Source organism: Natator depressus, chromosome 1 (assembly GCF_965152275.1).
Source record: "Natator depressus isolate rNatDep1 chromosome 1, rNatDep2.hap1, whole genome shotgun sequence".
Taxonomy (NCBI): domain Eukaryota; kingdom Metazoa; phylum Chordata; order Testudines; family Cheloniidae; genus Natator; species Natator depressus.
The window spans coordinates 61,659,874-61,682,193 of NC_134234.1; the positions used below are offsets into that span (position 1 = coordinate 61,659,874).

The 22,320-nt window shown below is 40.8% G+C and overlaps 1 protein-coding gene across 1 annotated transcript in view; it reads left to right on the forward strand.

Moving 5' to 3' along the window:
- EPSTI1 (epithelial stromal interaction 1) overlaps window positions 1-22,320 on the forward strand; it is an 81,309-nt gene that overhangs the window by 53,462 nt on the left and 5,527 nt on the right. The window contains exons 7-10 of the mRNA XM_074961353.1: window positions 66-159; window positions 4,588-4,671; window positions 14,200-14,264; window positions 18,167-18,272. Coding sequence (XP_074817454.1) covers window positions 66-159; window positions 4,588-4,671; window positions 14,200-14,264; window positions 18,167-18,272 — 349 coding nt within the window. The remainder of the gene's footprint in view (window positions 1-65; window positions 160-4,587; window positions 4,672-14,199; window positions 14,265-18,166; window positions 18,273-22,320) is intronic.

Below are 22,320 nucleotides of genomic sequence, written 5' to 3' on the forward strand. Positions count from 1 at the left end.
GCAATTGTAGGCTTTATTTATATTTTCAAGAAAGCACTAACAATTCTGTTTGGGTTTCTCTGTAGCAAAACTACTGAACTATTGGACAGATTGGACTTGGGTTTGCCAAAGAGAAACTCCTATCAAATGGCTAATCCTAGCCCAGAATCTACAGCATGGGTAAGTCCTACTATGGAATATGAAACCTCCTCTAATGTTCTGCCAATGCTACCAACAGTACAATGTTAATGTTTCATTTAGTTTAACATACTGCACAGACTCAATGCAATGCATATCATGGAATTGTTTGTTTTGGAAGGATGGCTACAGCCGCACAAACCCTTCCCCTGCATTGCGCGGACTGGCTTTGTTGTTCATAAATCCATCCCTGATCATTCAAGAGCCAGATTTTCCCAAATGCTCAGTATCTCCTAAAAAGTTGACCTTAACTGAAGTGCGCAGCACTCAGCAGTTCCCATTGAGAGCAACTAACCCTTCTGGTTGCTAAGCCCTTTTGAAAACCTGGCTATTTCATTTAGATACATAAATGGAAGCTGCTGGGTGCTGAGTTATTTTAAAAATCCAGCCATAGGAGTAAAGTCTACTCTCCAGTATCTCCTAGAAAAACTATTCTAAAACTAACTTGGGTGGGTTGTCCCATTTCTGAACTGATCTGATATCTTATCTCAGAATATCACTACTCTAATCAGCCACCAGTAACTAATCAGAATAACTGCTCTTTACATCTTTCCTGAGGGTTGTTTTTTTTTCTACATTCTTAACAAGGGAAAAACCACCTCATTGTTTGTCTAATCAATAATTCCCGAAGTGTATTCAGCTCTTTGGGCTGCCCTGCTTCAGGAAGCATGTGCTGTGGGGAGTCATTATGCCAGTGTTTGTAGAGCCATGCCCAGATTATAGGTGGGGCGACGGGCAACAGATCAGCTACTGTGTGCAGAAAGAAATTACAGCTAGTTGCTACATACCCTGGAGTCAGCAAAACTTGGAAACCTTTATTGACTAGCTCATATGCCATAGAGGCTTTAGTGTCTGCTGAATCTTAAGTGTCAGCTACTAAGAAGAAAAAAAGAATTCCTCTCCCTTTTGGCTTTAGTCTTGCTTCAGCCTTTCTGGAAATACACTGGAGCCTCACAGGTTGAGAAACCTTGATGTAGAGAGAATATGTTCAGACCTCAGCATTTTCTCATAGGCCTTGCTTCACAGTCTCTTTCCCTGTCCCTTAACACCATGAACAGAGAGGGTGGTGTGGCTGTACTTACTTTTAGTTTTTTGTTTTTTTGAGTCTTTGGGACCAGTTTCCAGTGGCTTCCTTTACCTTCACCATAAGCATAAGAGTCTTAGAATGGGTGGAAACAGCCTTTAGGGTTTCAGCTGTAGGGGAGGTTCCCTCCTTGGCACAGAGCTGGAGGAATGAGTTTCTAGTGCCCCTTGTGCAGCCACCAACACACAAGGTGTGCAGGTAAAGGGAGGGACGTGGCTGGAGTACAGTATGCTCTGGCTGTTTTCAGCTGATGCAGCATCCTTTGGAAGGCCATCTTCAGGGCTGCTCTAACTTTTACGTTGGGGGCCAAGCAGGCCACTGAAATGGCAAAGACTATGAGAGGCAGAAAGATGAAGTAAAGCCATGCTCGCCTCCCCACCTGTCACCACACGAGAGCTGAACAATGAGACCTGGGCCTAGTGGATTTATCTGAGGCAGAACTAGTCCTACAAATTTCAGTGGGATGTACTCAAGCTGAAAACATCCCCAGGACTGGTACTGATTTCAGAACCATTAGTGTAGTGTGATGGCCCTAGGCTAGGGAGAGGTGGAGTAGGTACAGATCCATGGCTGGAGCCCCTCACTCTAAAGCTGTTTCAGTTTTATGCCTTATATTCCAATCTGTTTTATGTCTGTTACTCGCTGCAATTTGTTGGGGGGGGGGGGGGGGTTTAAACATATAGTGCAAGAAATGTGTGTGTTGCCTCTCAACTCTGGCTTAATCAGTGCCCAAGTAAAGAAGATGAATTACCTTGCTGTTTGTGCATGTGGTACTCTTATTAACACAAGCCAGTATAGCATATGTTACTTTTTGCTAGGATGATTCTTTGGCCTTGTATTTGTAAAAGGTCTGCTCAGGCTAGTGGAACCACTCTACAGGTAAACCAGCACCTGTAGTGTCCCGTTAAGGGGGCTCTAACACATAAGCAATGGAGTACCACTTGGTATAAAACCACTTGCGCTAAGAGATAATAGCAAAGGGGAAATGTTGTACTTGAATTGTGCTAATTTGATGTGGTGTTTTGAACCAGTCTGTTTCACCTGCCAAAAATTGTGGTTCTGTCTGTCTTCTAAAATATAAGAAATCTATTAAAGACACGTTTAATACAAATGGACAAAATAACTGACTTTCAGTCCACTAGCCATTCCAAATATGAAAAATATTCATTTCAGGTCAAATGAAATGTTTTGTTCAATGTGGATGTAATTTTTGAGTGGTTAACATTCTTTTAAATGAAATTTTGAAAAATTTTCAAAACAAGAAGTCCTTTAGAATCAAAACATTTTGACCTTTTCGGAATTTGTTACAAGAACAATTCAGCAAAACTGACACAAATTCCCCAAATGTTTCCATGTTGCCAAATTTGTATCTTTTTTTCTGGGAAAAGGGTTAGGTAAAATTTGTCACTCTAAATTCTAATTTTTAACATTAAGTTAAGATTCTCAGTGGTTGCATGTACTAGAAAAGGACATGCAGTTCTTACTAAAAACAGTTTAAATTCCACAGATCCTTTCTGTGGTGCTACTATCTATTGTACCCAGTGATATTTGTGTATATTTATCCCTTCCTACTGGAAGTAGACAAATTCAGTTTCTTTTTAGGGACTGTCCTCTTTTTATTGGTGGCTTCTCTTCCTCCCCCCCCACATTTAATCAATTAAGATCATAATCCATTTTAATCCAGTCTTCCAAAGTGTTAACAATCCTGTCTAGATTTTTATTGTTCTCCAACTTGATTAATATATTCTCCACACAACTGCTCAAGTCATTACTGAAAGTAATAAATAATATTGGACCTAGAATGAATCTCCCTGGACACATGTAACAGCTCCTCCAGCTCGAGACTGAACCATTAATAATTGCTGTCTCCATTCAGCCTTTATAGCAAACTATGTACCCATCATCCAGTAGCTTCATTTGGTTCACATTTATCAAATTCCTTTGAGAATCTTGTGTAGAATTATATCAAAGCCTTTATTGAAGTCAAGTTCCATGATGGCCACCACAACTTTTTGTACTAAACTGAGTGAGTTTTAACATTAATAATGTGCTAAGTATGATATACACACAAAGGAAGGTACAGTCCTTTCTCAAGGTAAGAGTAGTACATTTCCCCTCCCCCCCCCCAGTCAAGGTTCCTTCCCCACTCTGAACTCTCGGGTACAGATGTGGGGACCTGCATGAAAACCTCCTAAGCTTACTTTTACCAGCTTAGGTTAAAACTTCGCCAAGGTACAAACTATTTTATCTTTTTGCCCTTGGACTTTCGCTGCCACCACCAAATGTCTAACAGGGATATAATTGGGAAAGAGCCCGTTTGGAAATGTCTTTCCACCCAAAATCCTCCCAAACGTTACGCCCCCTTTTCTGGGGAAGGTTTGATAAAAATCCTCACCAATTTGCATAGGTGAACACAGACCCAAACCCTTGGATCTTAAGAACAACGAGAAAAGCATTCAGATTCTTAAAAGAAGAATTTTAATAGAAGAAAAAGTAAAAAGAATCACCTCTGTAAAATCAGGATGGTAAATACCTTACAGGGTAATCAGATTCAAAACATAGAGAATCCCTCTAGGCAAAACCTTAAGTTACAAAAAGACACAAAAATAGGAATCTACATTCCATTCAGCACAGCTTATTTTCTCAGCCATTTAAAGGAGTCAGAATCTAATGCATATCTAGCTAGATTACTTACTAAGTTCTAAGACTCCATTCCTGTTCTGTCTCCGGCAAAAGCATCACACAGACACAGAGAGAGGCTTTGTTTCTCCTTCCCCCCCAGCTTTTGAAAGTATCTTGTCTCCTCATTGGTCATTTTGGTCAGGTGCCAACGAGGTTATCCTAGCTTCTTAACCCTTTACAGGTGAAAGCGTTTTTCCTCTAGCCAGGAGGGTTTTTAAAGGTGTTTTCCCTTCCCTTTATATTTATGACACCCCCAATAACTGCAAATGACAAGAGAACATGCATTGTGAAACTCACAAGTAAGGGTTGCAGAATCAGGCCACTTGTTAATGATTTCAGATCTAGTTCATAGACTTTTCCCATTCAAACAAATCCCCCAGAGGTGTCTGAACCATAGAACACTGCAGGCAGGGTCTCTCTGGAGAACAAACCACCCTAGCAGTTGTATTAAGAAAGGTGTATATAAACTAACTTGGAAATGGTGGATTTTTCGCAAAAGAGCCTCATGTCTGGTTTTTAAACTTAGATGAATCTATCCCTAAGTAATCAGAAATCTCCAACTAGTTTTATGTTAATTGATTTTATAAAGATTGAGAGTGGGATCTTCTGTCAATATATTGTCTTTATGCTCTGCTGTGCAATAGACTAGAAGCCACATTTATAAGCAAAGCCTCCAGGAGGATGAAAACAGAAGACTACAGGAAATGAAGGCAGAACAACGGAGGAAGGTAATTATAATATGTTAACAGTTTGTGTATAATGTTTATGTACTGTGCTGTGTAACCAGTTTAAAAAAACATACTCATTACTGTGGCATATGAGCACCGGGTCTCCTCAGGAAAAGTGCTTCAGACCAATTTTAGGCAGTCAAATAGGCAAAGCTGCAAAGTTCAGATATGGTTTGAAGCATCTACAAAGCTTACAGCTAGTTGGCTCTGAACTATTAGTTTGCTTTTTTCCCTGCATTTAAACTGCATAACACCTTTTAGCTGATGGTGCCCAGTTTAGTATTCTAAGAAACCTAATTTGCATTCCGCTCTTGGTGTGCACACAGTTGCTAGAAATTTCCCCCTCAGTGGTACCCGTTAGGGTGGCTTGAGTGCCTTCTGCTGCTGTATAAAGGGCCTAGGTAACCCTGAGCCCCCTCAGTTTCTTCTTATTGCCCGTAATGGTCACTGGAATGGCTCATCTTGCTTTTGAAAGTGTTCTCGGTGGACTGTGTACTCTTGTACTCTATTGTAAATAGTTTAGCATTATTCTGGTTATTAGTGTTTTAGTACAGTTGGGTAGGTTTTACCCCGCCTGAGGGTTTTGGTCAGTTCCTGGTGCCGAGGGATGCCTTGGTCAATCCATACATTGCCTGCAATAAGGCTATGACCCTGAGCCACCCACTCTCAAGTTGCTTAAAGTGTTTGGTGGAAGCTCATACAGGGGAGCATCGCCAAATTTTCAGAGACCTTAAGCCTCGCACGCACAAAGATTATCACCAGACTAGAGTTTCTACTCATGGAGGTGGCCTTGAGACTCCATCTGAGCCAGGTCAGTCAGACTCTGAGTCCGCACCAAGTGCCTCAGTGCTGTTACCTTTGGATTTTGTACCTCCTATTGTACTGCTCACCATCCCCAGTACCTAAGAAAAAACATAAGAAGCAGACGGCTAAAAGGGGGTGATTCCTCGGCATCGAAGTCTGTTAAGCACGTGGATCAGAGTCGAGTGCGGTCTAAGCCCAAGCATTCCTTTGCTTCAGCACCGCAAAAGCCAGACCCGTAGACTTCGGCACTGTCAAGTCCGGAACCAGAAGGAGCACCTTCCACATCTGTGGTACCGCTCTGTACCAACACTGTCTTGGTACCGACCATGCCAGAGGCATTTGTGGCTGTCAGGGAGCTTCTAACCCTGACAGAGCCGGTATCGCCAGCATTTCAAGAGTCAGTCCTATCGGTGCTCGTAGACATAGGGGAGCCAGCAGGATCGCCACAGTGCTCAGCACTGGGCGAGCCCCATGTAGACTCACAGACTTTAAGGCCAGAAGGGACCATTGTGATCATCTAGTCTGACTTTCTGCATGTTGCAGGCCACAGTACCTTTTCCCCCACCCCCACTCCTGTAATAGACCCCTAACCTCTGGCTGAGTTACTAAAGTCCTCAAATCATGGTTCAAAGACTTCAAGTTATAGACAGTCCACCATTTACTCTAGTTTAAACTTGCAAGTGACCTGTGCACCATGCTGCAGAGAAAGGTGAACACCTCCCACCCTGACCCAGAGTCTTTGCCAGTGTGACCCAGGGGAAAACTCCTTCCTGACTCCAAATATGGCGATCAGTTGGACCCTGAGCATGTGGGCAAGACCCACCAGCCAGACACCTGGAAAAGAATTATCTGAAGTAACTCGGATCTAGTGTCCCATCTTCTGCTGTTGGAGATATTTGCTACTAGCAGCCTCACATGGGCCAAATGCCATTGTAGGCAGTCCTATCGTACCATCCCCTCCATAAACTTAAGCTCAGTCTTGAAGCCAGTTAGGTTTTTTCCCCCAACTGCTCCCCTTTGAAGGCTGTTCCAGAACCTCTCTCCTCTGATGGTTAGAAACCTTTGTCTAATTTTAAGCCTAAACTTGATGGCCAGTTTATATACATTTGTTCTTGTGTCCACATTAGCGCTTAACTTAAATAACTCCTCTCCCTGCCTGATATTTATCCCTCTGATGTATTTATAGAGAGCAACCATGTCTCCCCTCAGCCTTCGTTTGGTAGGGCTAAACAAGCCAAGCTCTTTGGAAAACCTACCTTATGAGAGGAGACTCATTCCTTGGATCGTTTTAGTAGCTGTTCTCTGCACCTGTTCCAGTTTGAATTCATCTTTCTTAAACATGGGAGACCAGAATTGCACGCAGTATTCCAGGTGAGGTCTTACTAGTGCCTTATATAACGGTACTAATGCTTCCCTGTCTCTACTGGAAATACCTCACCTGATGCATCCTAGGACTGCATTAGCCTTTTTCACAGTCACATCACATTGGTGGCTCATAGTCATCTTGTGATTAATCAATACATCCAGTTCTTTCTCCTCCTCTCATTTCCAACTGATAAATCCTCATCTTATAGCAAAAATTCTTGCTCTATTAAATTTCATCCCATTTCCTTATTACTCCAGTTTTTGAGGTCATTGAAATCTTCTCATATTATAATCTGATCCTCCTCCATATTGGCAATACCTCCCAACTTTGTGTCATCCACAAATTTTATTAGTACATTCCCACTTTGTGCCAAGGTCATTGAAAATCTTATTTAAGATTGGTCCCAAGAGGGACCAGTCCCTGAGGAACTCCACTAATAAGCTCCCTGCAGTCTGACAGTTAACCTTTCAGTATGACCCGTTGTAGTCTCCTCTTGAACCAGTTCCTTATCCACCTTTCAGTTCTCATATTAATCCCCATCTTTTCCACTTTAACTAATAATTTCCCATTTGCAACTTTATCCCGTGCCTTACTGAAATCCAGGTAGATTAGATCTACTGTGTTTCCTTTGTCTAATAAATCAGTTACCTTCTCAAGAAAAATGATCAGGTTGGTCTGGCACGATCTACCTTTTGTAAAACTTTTCTATTTTGTCCCAATTGCCATTTACCTCTGTCCTTAACTACTTTCTCTTTCAAAATTTGTTCCGAGACCTTGCATACAATTGAGGTCAAACTAACAAGCCTGTAGTTTCCCGGGTCACTTTTTTTTATTTTTCTTAAAAATAGGTAGTATATTAGCAATTCTGCAGGCATAGGGTATGATCTCAGAGTTTAGATGTTGATTCAAAATTCTTGCTATTGGTCTTGCAATTCCATATGCCAGTGCCTTTAATATTCCAGGATGGAGATTATCCAGCCCTATAAAATTTGGTACCATTAAGCTATTGGAGTTTGACTTCTGCCTCGGCTATGATAATTCCTACTTCCATATCCTCATTTCCATTAACCACCCTGCCACTCCCCTAATCTCCTCATTACCCTTATTAAAAACAAAGTATTTGTTTAGGTGTTGGGCCATGCCTAGATTATCCTTGATCTCCACCCCATCTTGAGTGTTTAGCTTAACTGTTTCTTTCCTGCTTTTCTTTTTATTTCTATGGCTACAGTACCTTTTGCTACTGGTTTTAATTTCCTTTGCAAGGTCCAGCTCTGCTTGGCTTTTGGCAGTTCTCATTTTATCCCGACACTTTCTGACCGCTAAGAGGTAGCTTTCCTTGCTGATCCATCCCATCTTCAATTCCTTGTAGGCGTTCTGCTTTCTCTTAATAATCTGTTTGAGATGCTTGTTCATCCAGTTTGGTCTGCAACACTTCCCTATGAATTTTTCCCCCTTGTTTGGGATACAGGGTTCAGATAGCTTCTGCAACTTTGACTGGCAGTAATTCCAAGCTGCCTCCACATTCAGATCCTTGAGTTCTTCAGTCCAGTCCACTTCCCTAACTAATTCCTTTAAATTTTTTAGTTTTCCCTTTTGAAATCAAGGAATCAAGTTGCAGATCTATTTTTTTAAACGGAATTAGCTTATGATTATTTAAACCAAGGTTGTCCCCTACAACCAGTTCTTATGTGAGGTCCTCACTACTCACCAATCCTAAATCTAAAATGGCATCACTTCTTCTTGGTTCTTGGTGACTGTTTGGTGAAGGAATCTGTTATCCAGGAAAATCTGGGCCCTACCATTTTTAGTAGCACTTGTTCTCCAATCTATATGTGGGAAGCTAGTCTCCCATGATCATACAATTCCAAATAGTATTTATTTAATTAAAAATGCACCTCTGATGGCTCTCCCTTTGGTACCATCAAAGGGAAAACCTGCAATGCTTTGCACAACTCTGCACAACTCTTCACCTCTGCACTGGTCACTGGCACTGTCTGGAACTACACCTCCATGGTCAGGGGAAGGAGGGTAGACTTCCTCCGAATCAGAGATTGGGTCCTACTACATCTGCTCTTGGAGCCACCCCTCCTCGAGATACCATTGCCCTACCACAGAAGTACCATCAAGTGGTTGGCCACGGAGGTCACTGGGGGCCTATGCCTGTCCAGTGGCCTTTTTAGAATTAGTGGGGGTTTTCCCCCATGTTCTGGGCACTCCTATTCAGTGGCCTCAGAGAGATGTGCAGCACCTACCCACCAGGAAGCACAGGTTTCTGACTCTGGTACTGATATCAAGACCCAGCTCAGCAGGACCCCCCTTCCCCTGATGAGGCAGTCTCAGCATTGTGTGTTTTGCCTCCCCCATATGACTCCACAAAATGTTAGAGGGTTGCCTGAAGCCTGGGCATACAGGTGGAGGAAGTAAAAGAATCCTTACACCCAGCAGGTCCTTCCAGAGTGGTCCTACCTCTCAGTGAGGCCATTATATGAGCGCCGATCCGTCCACCTATATTACTGTCTTGGAGTCACCACGAGTGGAATGCACATGTGCAATCACTTGAAGAAAAAATGGTTACTAACCTTCCATAACAGTTGTTCTTCGAGATGTGTTGCACACGTCCATTCCATGACCCGCCCGCCTACCCCTGTACATTGGAGCTTTCTGGAAAGAAGGAACTGAGGGGACTTGGCGTCAGTTGGGCCCTTTATATTGGCACTGCCAGCATGCGGCAGCAGAGGGCTTTCCAGCTACCCCAGCGGGAACTACTGAGAGAAAAATTTATGGTGACTGTGTAAATGGGGTGCATGCACACCAAGACTGGAATGGACATGTGCAACACATCTCGAGGAACAACAGTTATGAAAGGTTATAATAGTTTTTTTTTCCCTCTCCTTTACACAGAAGTTCTCACTAAGCATGTCATGGGGCCATTCTGAAGGCGATTCTGAATAGAGAACTAATGCTTCACACACCATCTCCCCTCAGTTGTGTTTAGAACCAAGTCTTAAAATCATAGAATGATGGAAATATAGGCTTAGAATGGGAGCCACTGGAAGCGGCGTGGGTCGAGGGATGTAGCGGCCGCCACTTCCAGCAGCTCCCAGTGGCCTGGAGCAGCGAACCACGGCCACTGGAAGCTGTGATCGGCTGAACCTGTGGACGCGGCAGGCAAACAAACCGGCCCGGCCCACCAGGGGCTTTCCCTGCACAAGCCGTGGAACGAGTTTGCGAACCACTGGTCTACTGACTTCTAGTTTCTTCTCTAAACATTAAATCCTATCACTGCCTCTTATACACACTCCTTCTGTTACAGTAATTGGACATACGGGTCCTTCAAGAAATATGCCTTCATTTAATAAAAGAAATGCATGTAGCTTTTGTTTCCCATCATAGCATGCACCTTTTCTCTTATGTCCAGTTACCAACAAATATTTTTTCTCCTAAATAAAACCCTTATGAAATTTCAAATGCTATGGGTATGTATGTTATAAATAACTATGGCATTGTACATTGTGCCATAAAGAAATAGTTTTTCATTTAAAACTAGCATAGGCCCCAACCCTTCATAGAGCTTGGCCCAGGGCACCCCGGTGTGGAGGTCATTGTAGAGTTGGGGCCAGTCACATCTAAGGTAAATCTCTCTAACTACATTTGATTTTTATGCTTTTTACTGATCTCACACACAGACACAGACACACACACACAGACACTGGGCTGAGTGCAAAATTTTTGTTTTAATACATAGTACCAAAGTACTCCTTGCCTCAATAGCTGCTATTAGTACGTTAATCTGTCCAGTAGGTATTTGTAAACCTACTCTAAAGTGTACATATTTTAAAAGCTCTAATAATTGTCCCTCAGATTTATGTTAACTCACTTCCACTTCAAGCTAATATTTTATTAATGTAATTGTAAATTCTGTTTTTGTGTGCACCTTCTAGTGCAATATAGCTATTAAATTTATAGGTTTTTGTCAGTTAATTTTTTGGGGGAAATAGGTTTTAATATATATTGCTAGATTTAAAATGTTTTCTAGGGCACTTTAAACACAGTATTACGTACTTGCAGTATATTTCAGAAGGTACAGCTATTGCAGAAATCTAATGAATGCCATTAAAAGTCAAACATTAGAAAATCAGATACTGGATTTTAATTTTCAGGTTGAACAGTTATTTTAAAAGTGAAAATGAAGCTTGGCTTTTTTATTTCTTAATCTTGATTTTCTTTTAGGGCTAGACAAACAGTGGTACACAACACATTATCCAGTTATTGATTTGATTATATTTACTGCAAAGCTTTTATTAATGTTCAACTTAAATTGGTATTTATTTCATTCTGTAGTTCATTTTTAGTTACTGAACCTTTCTATAAAATTCATCACTTTAATTCACATTCCACCTTTATTGGTGTTCCATTACTATCGCAAATATGCAGGATAGGTTCATTTTCCCTTGGGAACCCTTTCAGTGGCAAAAGTTGGTAGCTTCAGTTCCTATTGACTGTACCTGTAATGGCATGAGATCCCTAGCGTATCAGTAATTCAGCTGGCAGAGATGGCATGTTGCATAACATGGAAAGGTACTGACCCAGCCACTTCAGAACAAGTTACATGGAACTGATGTTCCTTTGGTTAGCATTAGCAATCACCAGGACACCTGGCTGATACTTGGTGTTGCATGAATCAGAGCTAAACGATTAAACATGCATGGCATGGCCCAGCTCACTACGCTGATTTATAAACAAAACCATGGGGCCACACCATCGTAACCTTAAAAGGTGTAAAATGCAAGGAAGTAGGAACAACAATAGTCACCCATTGTGTGCTTCCTTCCAACAACTGCAGCTGGTATTTGCTAGTCGTAGTGGCTTCTCCCCACTCCTCATATGGGCTGGGTCCTGGGTTCTCTGTTGCAATGCCTGGTGCCTCCACCCAAGGTGACTCTTATGTGCTCAGGACACTAGGGTGCTGTCCCTTGGGGAAAATAACTAATACAACTACTCCTTAATAAGGAGTATGACCCAGTGCACAAGAAACAAATGACAATAATACAAACGCCAACAAATGAAATGCTACACCCCAAAATAACAGTATAATAAAGGGGGGCTTTATTGGGGACAGGAAACAGAAGCTCTAAAGAAAGAAAGTGATAAGGTTAACCAATAAATGCTAAAACATTAATACAACCATTCACAACTGTACCACACCCCCAGCTCCTTCCCTGGCACCTTTCCAGCTAGGTGGAAAGAGTGTGAGTCCAGAGCTGGGTGTAGCAGTGCTTCCAATGTTGGCTAGCTTAAAGAAAACAAAAGGGGTTCTCCTACAGTATTTTCACTGCTGATTGGGAAAGGGTCCTCAGCTGGCCCCCTGGCTAGCATCCTGTGGAGGTCTCGGATGGCTCTTAGTAGATTGGAGCTGGGTTGGTTCTCTTCCTGGACACTCACCTCAGCAATGTTGGAACTGCCCAGTGCACGTTAGATCCTGCAGAAGTTCAATGTCTCCCTTTGTGGGGACTGGGAGATGAGCCGTGACTCCCTAGGCTATTTTATCTCTCTGCTCCAAACTCAAAAGCTCCAAAAGCGAAAATTCCTTGTCCTCTGGAGACACTAGTCTGTCTCTGAGTCAGTCTGTCCCTTCCAATTGAAGCAACTGGGCTGTCCTGGCTTCTCATTGGCCCAGCAAACTGTCGATAAATCACCCTGTCAGAAGCTCCCAGTTGGCATTTGCAGGCATTTCCAGTCTATTCCGCCCCCACTCCGAACTCTAAGCAGGCTGGGAAGTGGTGTCTGGGGGCTCTGCAGTGGTTGTTGTTTTAGTCCATATGGTAGATCTCCAGAGGCTCAGTCCAGTGTTCCAGGAGCTGATAAACACCAAAGGGGATACTTAGGTGACAAGGAGATATAGGGATAGCTGTCAGGAAACCTTAGGGCCCAGTACAGCACCACAGTGTGATGCTGGAAGGGAAGATAGTGAGTCTACACATCATCTTACTATGGCTGTACTGCATCCCTTTTCTATTCTGATTGAGGATTGGTCCTGCTTTGAGCAGGGGGTTGGACTAGATGACCTCCTGAGGTCCCTTCCAACCCTGATATTCTATGATTCTATTCTAGCTACGTGGGCACCAAAATATACGACCGCATAGGTCCTGAAAGGATCTGGAGCTCCCAGAACATCTTCAGACCTTTCAAACCATCCTGCATCACCAGTTCTGCATAAATTTAATGCTATCTTGGTCGGAATTTCCTCACATGTGTTTAAGTAACACTTTAACTGCTACATTTAAAAAAAAAAATCAATTATGCAACCCTTTTCTGAGTAAGCCATACTCATGGGAACAGCCCCTCTGACATCACTGGCAGTAGTTCGCATAATTTAGGATTACTTTTAAGGGTAGCAGGAGCCAGCTCTAGAACGATACTCAATTTGATTTAAACAAGTATCCACAGACAATACAGCAAGATAAGAATAAACTGAATGAGCATATTTACATAGTGTAAAGCAGTCACTATGGACTCTCTTAAAGCCAGGTATTCTTAATAACAAGAGGCCTGACTTCAGAAAGGCTCAGCAAGGCCACTTCTATGGAAAACAGCATAAATGTGGCTCCAAAAATAATAGTTTGCAATTAAATAACAAAGAAATGTACATAAATAAAATTCCCCTGAACTCTGTCCCAGTAACACTGGACAGAGGTAGTTTCAAAACTTAGAGCTATGTTGTAAAGGGTCCTGTTCTCCCCTCCACTTCTGCAAGCAGAAGAGAAGCAAAACCCATGGATCAGGGCAAAGGGAGGGACAGAAGGGAGGAGAGCATGCTCTATGGCACCCTCCCATGGCTGATAAACCATTTGGAAGCTCCTCCACAGTAGGTCAGCGGGAAGGCAGAGCCATTCAGTGGGAGAGGCTGAGGCAGGGCTGCAGGGCCCTCCAAAGCTTGCTTCCTCCTTCATGGCATAGTGTCACATATCACTGCAGACTTGCATCAGGAGGCAGCAGTGGTCTTTGGAACCACCACAAAGGGTGGAGGTAAAGACCTTCCATCTGGATGACACCTGCCTCTGGTAGATCCACCTAGATCTGAGTTTAGCTGTCAGAACCCCCAGCTTCTTTTGCAAGAGGGTGCACGCGCTTCTGTCCAGTGGAAGGCTGAAGAGGAAATGTAGTGCCTTTTTTGGATGCGATTGGGTATTGTAAATAAAACTTACTTCCCAGAGGAACTAAAATTTAAGTAAAAGTTTGGCAAATTAAATAGTGCACTAGTTAAGGTGAATATATTGTGTAATTAATTGGGTTTATCTTCTGAATAACTGTTAATTTTTTAAAAAATAGTTTTTGGGTTTCACTTTTATCGTTCCCAGGGTGAATTATTGGAACTGAGACGAGAGCAAGAAAGAACAAAAGTGCATCAGAATGAACAGAGGAGGTATAATTGATGGGGGAAAAAAACCCAGAAGAAATGGCTTACATTGAATTCCTGTGTAGACAGCTTCACGAAACTGCAATCTTGTGCTTTAGGGAACCATTGCAATGAGATTGCTCCAAGTAACATCTTTAGCATCAACCTTGCACTCGGACAAGCCATTGACACCCATTGTCACAACTCCTTTATAATCCATTTCTACACAGCTGTGCACGAGTGCAGTAACTTTTTTTCAAAAATGGGTTTTGTTACTTACCTATTTGTTTGAAGTCAGAATGGATCTTTTGGAATGCATTTGGAGGGCAATCTGATTATTATATCCTAAAGCCCAGAATTTCAAAGAACTGTGCATGTCACTATGCCTACCTTATCTTCTCAGTCATGGTAAATACCTTAGCATGAATTCTTTGCTTCAGTCTTCACGGCTGAGACTGTTAGGGAGATTCCCAAACCTGAGCCGTCCTTTGTAGGTGACAAATCTGAGGAATTGTCACAGATTGAAGTGTCACTAGAGGAGGTTTTGGAATTAATTGATAAACTTAACAGTAACAAGTCACCGGGACCAGGTGGCATTCACACAAGAGTTCTGAAAGAACTCCAAATGTGAAATTGCGAAACTATTAACTATGGTTTGTAACCTGTCCTTTAAATCAGCTTCTGTACCCAGTGACTGGAAGATAGCTAATGTAACGCCAATATTTAAAAAGGGCTCTAGAGGTGATCCTGGCAATTACAGACTGGTAAGTCTAACGTCAGTACCAAGCAAATTAGTTGAAACAATAGTAAAGAATAAAATTGTCCTACACATAGAAGAACATAAATTGTTGGGCAAAAGTCAACATGGTTTCTGTAAAGGGAAATCATGTCTTACTAATCTATTAGAGTTCTTTGAAGGGGTCAAAAACATGTGGACAAGGGGGAACCAGTGGACATAGTGTATTTAGATTTCCAGAAAGCCTTTGACAAGGTCCATCACCAAAGGCTCTTATGTAAATTAAGTTGTCATGGGATAAGAGGGAAGATCCTTTCATGGATTGAGAACTGGTTAAAAGACAGGGAACAAAGGGTAGGAATAAATGGTAAATTTTCAGAATGGAGAGGAGTAACTAGTGTTCCCAAAGGGTCAGTCCTAGGACCAATCCTATTCAACTTATTTATAAATGATCTGGAGGAAGGGGTAAACCAGTGAGGTGGCAAAGTTTGCTGACGATATTAAACTGCTCAAGATAGTTAAGACCAAAGCAGACTGTGAAGAACTTCAGAAAGATCTCACAAAACTAAGTGATTGGGCAACAAAATGACAAATGAAATTTTAATGTGGATAAATGTAAAGTAATGCACATTGGAAAAAATAACCCCAACTATACAGACAATATGATGGGGGGCTAATTTAGCTACAACTAATCAGGAAAGAGATCTTGGAGTCATCATGGATAGTTCTCTGAAGACATCCATGAAGTGCGCAGCGGCAGTCAAGAAAGCAAACAGGATGTTAGGAATCATTTAAAAAAGGGATAGAGAATAAGAGGGAGAATATCTTATTGCCTTATATAAATCTATGGTACGCCCACATTTTGAATACTGCATACAGATGTGGTCCCCTCATCTCAAAAGAGAGATACTGGCATTAGAAAAGGTTCAGAAAAGGGCAACTAAAATGATTAGGGATTTGGAACGGGTCCCATATAAGGAGAGATTAAAGAAGCTAGGACTTTTCAGCTTCGAAAAAAGGAGACCTAGGGGGAGATATGATAGAGGTATATAAAATCATGAGTGGTGTGGAGGAAGTGAATAAGGAAAAGTTATTTACTTGTTCCCATAATATAAGAATTAGGGGCCACCAAATGAAATTAATGGCCAGCAGGTTTAAAACAAATAAAAGGAAGTTCTTCTTCACTCAGCATACAGTCAACCTGTGGAACTCCTTGCCTGAGGAGGTTTTGAAGGCTAGAACTATAACAGGGTTTAAAAGAGAACTGGATAAATTCATGGAGGTTAGGTCCATTAATGGCTATTAGCCAGGATGCATAAGGCATGGTGTCCCTAGCCTGTTTGTCAGAGGGTGGAGATGGATGGCAGGAGAGAGATCACTTGATCATTACCTGTTAGGTTCACTCCCTCTGGGGTACCTGGCATAGGCCACTGTCGGCAGACAGGATACTGGGCTGGATGGATCTTTGGTCTGACCCAGTATGGCCATTCTTATGTTCTTATGACTGGTGAAGTGTGTACATTTTCAAATATATTGATTTCAATTACGACACGGAATACAAAGTGTACAGTGCTCACTTTATATTTATTTTTGATTACAAATACTTGCACTGTAAAAGTGATAGAAATTGTACTTTTTAATTCACTTCATATAAGTACTGTAGTGCAATCTCTTTATCATGAAAGTGCAAGTTATAAATTTACTTTTTTGTTACAGAACTGCACTCAAAACCAAAACAATGCAAAACTTTAGAACCTACAAGCCCACTTGGTCCTACTTCTTGTTCAGCCAATCACTAAGAGAAACAAGTTTGTTTACATTTACACGAGATAATGCTGCCCACTTCTTAATTACAATGTCACTTGAAAGTGAGAACAGGCGTTCAGATGACACTGTTGTAGCCGGCATCGCAAGACATTTACGTGTCAGATGCGCTAAAGATTCATATGTCCCTTCGTGCTTCTACCACCATTCCAGAGGACATGCATCCATGCTGATGACGCTCGTTAAAAGAATGCGTTAACTAAATTTGTGACTGAACTTGGGGGAGAATTGTACGTCTCCTGCTCGGTTTTACCTGCATTCTGCCATATATTTCATGTTATAGCAGTCTCGGCCGATGACCCAGCACACGTTGTTCATTTTAAGAACACTTTCACAGCTGATTTGACAAAATGCAAAGGTACCAATGTGAGATTTCTAAAGATAGATACATCCCTTGACCCAAGATTTAAGAATCTGAAGTGCCTTCCAAAATCTGAGAGGGATGAGGTGTGGAGCATGCTTTCAGAAGTCTGAAAAGAGCAACACTCTGATGTGGAAACTACAGAACCTGAACCACCAAAAAAGTAAATCAACCTTCTGCTGGTGGCATCTGACCAGGTGATGAAAATGAACATGCGTCGGACCGCGCTGCTTGGACCATTATCAAGCAGAACCCGTCATCAGCATGGACGCATGTCCTCTAGAATGGTGGTAGAAGCACGAAGGGACATATGAATCTTTAGCGCATCTGACATGTAAATATCTTGTGATGCTGGCTACAACAGTGCCATGAGAACACATGTTCTTATTTTCAGGTGACATTGTGAACAAGAAGTGGGCAGCATTATCTTCTGCAAATGTAAACAAACTTTTTTGTCTGAGCGATTGCCTGAAAAGGAAGTAAGACTGATTGGACTTGTAGTTTCTAAAGTTTTACATTGTTTTATTTTATACATAATTCTACATTTGTAAGTTCAACTTTCATCACAAAGAGATTGCACTGCAGTACTTGTATGAAGTGAAATGAAAAGTACAATTTCTTTTTATTATTTTTACAGTGCAAGTATTTGTAATCAAAAATAATATAAAGTGAGCACTGTACACTTTGTATTCTGTGTTGTAACTGAAATCGATATATTTGAAAATGTAGAAAAACATCCAAAATATTTAATAAAATTTCAATTGGTATTCTATTGTTTAACAGTGTGATTGATTGTGATTAATTTGTTTAATTGCGATTAATTTTTTTTAATCACATGAGTTAACTGTAATTAATCGGCAGCCCTAGTTTTAATTAAGCAAAGGGGTTCACAGATGACTTTTAAGCACCAAAAGTCATTCACAGAATTTATATAATATTGAATTTCAAAGTCTGTCAACCTCTTAGCAAGCTGCTATTATTAATGTTCATTTCCCCCTTGTTTTTAAGGGTAAATAATGCTTTTCTGGATAGACTACAAAGCAAAAGTCAACCAAGCGGCATTCACCAATCTGGACATTTTGAAAATATGGAGCGTTTTGGTGGTGACAGCTGGGTGAGTAGCAAAAGCATCTTTCAAAATTCCACAGTTTAAATCAATAAAGTTTTGGTTTTTTTGTTTTTAATGTAGCTGTCTACTCCCCAGATAGTATTCTTTTAGTGTTCTGTTTAGTCTGATGGGCAGTCTGCCAGGATGATTACTATAAGTTCTACAATAGCTTTTGAGAAAAAAATCCTGATATAAGCAGTCTTATCAAAATAAAAAATGACAGCTGCCTTTACTGCAGAACTAGATTGCCTTGAATGCAAGACTTTTTCACTGCTTCCCTAAGTTTAGAACAAAAATAAATGAAGGTTTAAAGAGATTTTCGAAAGACTCTAAATGAAAGATGTTGGGAAATGTTGTAAACATTTTTAATACATTCTTGAAGGGAAAAAATAGCACATCAAAGATACAGCTGTTCATTTTCCCCCATAAAATTGTGACAAAGACAGTGTATCCAATTTAAAATATGAAACCTTCTGCTTGGCTTCTTTGAAGGAAAAAAATCATGGAATTTTGCTGTAATCCATTAAATATTCAATATTAGGTACCAAACTGTATTCACGCATTAATAAAAAATGAATGTGACTACAGTTCTGCATAATGGTATCACTGAGTGATCCAAAAAGATTTGTACTAGTCCCTTATATTTAGATGAACCACAGTAGAAATTGCCCATTAAGGGCCAATGCAATTGTTAAAAGGATAATTTGCTGAAAAGGAAATTCTGCAAAGGGATTAAACATTGCAGAAAGGCACATAGGGTTAAGTGAACTGGCAAATGTAGCGAAAACCAATGCTAGCTTAAATGATAAACAGCAACTTTGAGTAACCATGGTGATTGTCGTCTGATGTCTGTTTCCAGCACATATAGCCCAATCCTACAGACTTGAATACACGTTTAACATTTATACATGTGAGCAATCCTGGTTAACCACGGATAGAAGTCTTTGCAATATAAGGGCCATCCCCATTGAAACTATCCATGTCACAGTTGTGCTAAGAAACCCCAGGCCAACTGAGCCCACCAACGACATAGAAAGAGACAGATGTTTAGCTCTTTGGGGATGGTCTCAGGAGGTAAGATTGACAAAGGGCGGAGAGAGGAAGTATTACAACCCCCACTTTGCAGATGAGGGAACAGAGGCACAGACTAAATGTATATTTCAAGATGCTACAGGAAACCTGTGGCCAAGCCAGGACCTGAACCCAGATCTTCTGACTTCTAGTCCAGGGTCCTAACTACAAGAATGTCTGTCTGCCCAATTGCTGAGAATTTTGACAATGACTTCAGTGGGAGTAGAACTTTGCCATCAGAGCCAATCCACCATAATGTACTACCCTACATAATACATGCTTCTGTTACAAAACATAAGTAGTTTGAATCTATGTATAGATCACTTCATATTCTATTATGGCTGTATGCAGCAATCTGTGCTTTGTGTTTATCCTTGCTTCTTTTTATAAGAATCAGCTAAAAAAACCACAATACTGTAGCTCATAAAAGCTTATGCTCAAATAAATGTGTTAGTCTCTAAGGTGCCACAGGTCCTCCTTTTCTTTTTGCGGATACAGACTAACACGGCTACTACTCTGAAACCTTACTACTTTAGAGGCCACCATGTAAATAAAACCCCAAGCTACAATAGCCTGCCTTCTACTGTCTAAAAATGACAAAGAATGGCTTTCTGTTTCCAACTATAAATTAGAGAGAAGAGAAGAGCAAATAAAACAAGGATGAGTAAAAAATGCAATGATGCATCATGGGAAGGAATTTAAAGTGACCACTTAAAAAAAAAATCAGAAGGGAGGGGAGCCCGGAATTCTACAAGCCCAAACCAGGATTGGGAGAGGACTCCACTTGCAGGATTGAAACTTTAGACTCTGATCTTACAAAGACTTAAATATGTGCTTAAATTTAAGCATATATGAGTTGTCCCATTAAAGCCAATTGCATTACTACATAGAGTGCATACAGTCAAGCACATGCAAAAATCTTTTCAGGATCAGGGTCTGAGATTGTAAACTCCTCCATTGGAGGGTTTGGATCATGCTATCCATTTTTGAAGAGAATGGAGTACATAGTCTGCGCTCCAGTATTAAAGGGTGACCACTTTATTTTAAAGGTTATTTGGTTCAGAGTTTGATGTGATGTGGGGAGGCAAAGAAGCAGTGAAACAAATTGGGTAGAATCATGGTTTATGCAAATCTCTAGAACTCAAAATTGGTTTAAATTAAGTATAGAGAAGAAAATCTTCAGTGACTCCTCCAGAAGGAGGGAGCTGTCAAATGTTCCATGATATTCAAATTGAAGGGACAGATGGGATGATTTCCTGAATCTGGGAGTTCATCCCTTTTCTGGATACAGCTACCTGCCAGTAATGTAGTTCTCAGCATAGTTCTGGAGAGCAAATAATTTGCTTTTGGAACAGATCAGATTCCATGAAGTAGCAGATAGGTAGATAAAAACACTAAAATCCCTGTCAAAGGATACCCCCGTCTAGGGTTTTCATCCACCATAATCCACTTATCTTCAAATGATCTAAATTGAACATTTTGTTATGCCAACCATATACTCAGTTTAATACATTCTTGAAGGGAAAAAATAGCACATCAAAGATACAGCTGTTCATTTTTCCCCATAAAATTGTGACAAGAAAGACACAGGATATCCAATTTAAAATATGAAACCTTCTGCTTGGCTTCTTTGAAGAAAAAAATCATGGAATCATGGAAACTCAGTGCACTTTTAAAGAACAAAGTATAAATCTTTCCAGCAAAATGCAGCTTCGTATCAGCTCGTTGACCAAGTGCTTTTACCTCTTTCTTGGTTGTGGGAGACAAATGTTGTGGATTTTTTAAAAATATAAAACAAATTAATACCCCACTGCTCTCTGCAAGCTGATGCTCCCTTGGGATGTAGGGTTCATCGCAGGCTAAAAGGGAAGATCTTGAAGAAGGCTCCAGTTAATACATTGACAACCATTGTAAACCATTCTTTTCGGAAAACAGCAACAGCTGTCAGCTCAGTATGATTTATAATTTCACAAAGTATTAAAGCCCAAGGTTTAAATTATGGACAAATTGTTTCAACTATTTTGGCACTAATAATTGACCTAAATGGTATACCTGGCTTAATTCAAATACAGTTTACTTCTCTTTTTATGAAAAGAACAACTTCAAATATTTTGCACGTCTTTATATGCAGTTCAGCTGAATTTTTACCCATACTTAAAGAACTGAGGGATTTATAGAGGCCAAGTATTAATACATTGCAAGTACCTTAATGGAGCTCTTATTTTTGTGTGAAAATCAAGGGCCCTCCGTGGGCCTTTCCTTTATCCCATTCATAGAGCGATAACACATGGTAAACTGTTGAAATCTATGTAGTCTTCTTTAACAAAATATAAGCTGCCATGTTAAAACCTTACAGAGCTATGGTAAACTTGGGACCTAGAAAGCAACTTGAGTTATATTACTATCTCATTTCTTGTCTCCATTACACTGTGTCATGCATAAGAATGAGGAATGCTTTTTGGAAGCTGACTCTGCTCCTTTTGGTGATGCACAATTAAGTATGAATACTTATAGGGAGCGGAAAGCTAATACACTGAAGGCATAGGTGCACTGAGATAATAGACCACATTCTGTACTGCTCCAATATGTAGAACAAGAATCTACTGGGAAAGCAACTGTGTCTAAATGAATGAGGCTGGGATGATTTAACTGGGAATTGGTCCTGCTTCGAGCAGGGGGTTGGACTAGATGACCTTCTGGGGTCCCTTCCAACCCTGATATTCTATGATTCTATGACTGACAATGTCAGTGTAATTCTGTAGCATGTTGTATTGGAATGGTTCTTCTGGAGTCTTATTCAATAGCTATCATGTGCTGTTTGCTCCTGCTAATTTTTCAAGGGATGCAACACGCCATAAAGCTTATTGTTGCATATAGTCCTGGTTAAGGAATGTAGAGTCACCTAACAAATCTGTGGTCCAATATTGAACAGCCTAATCACATGTGTAAAGCTATATTTACACTGGCATTTTTATTGCACATG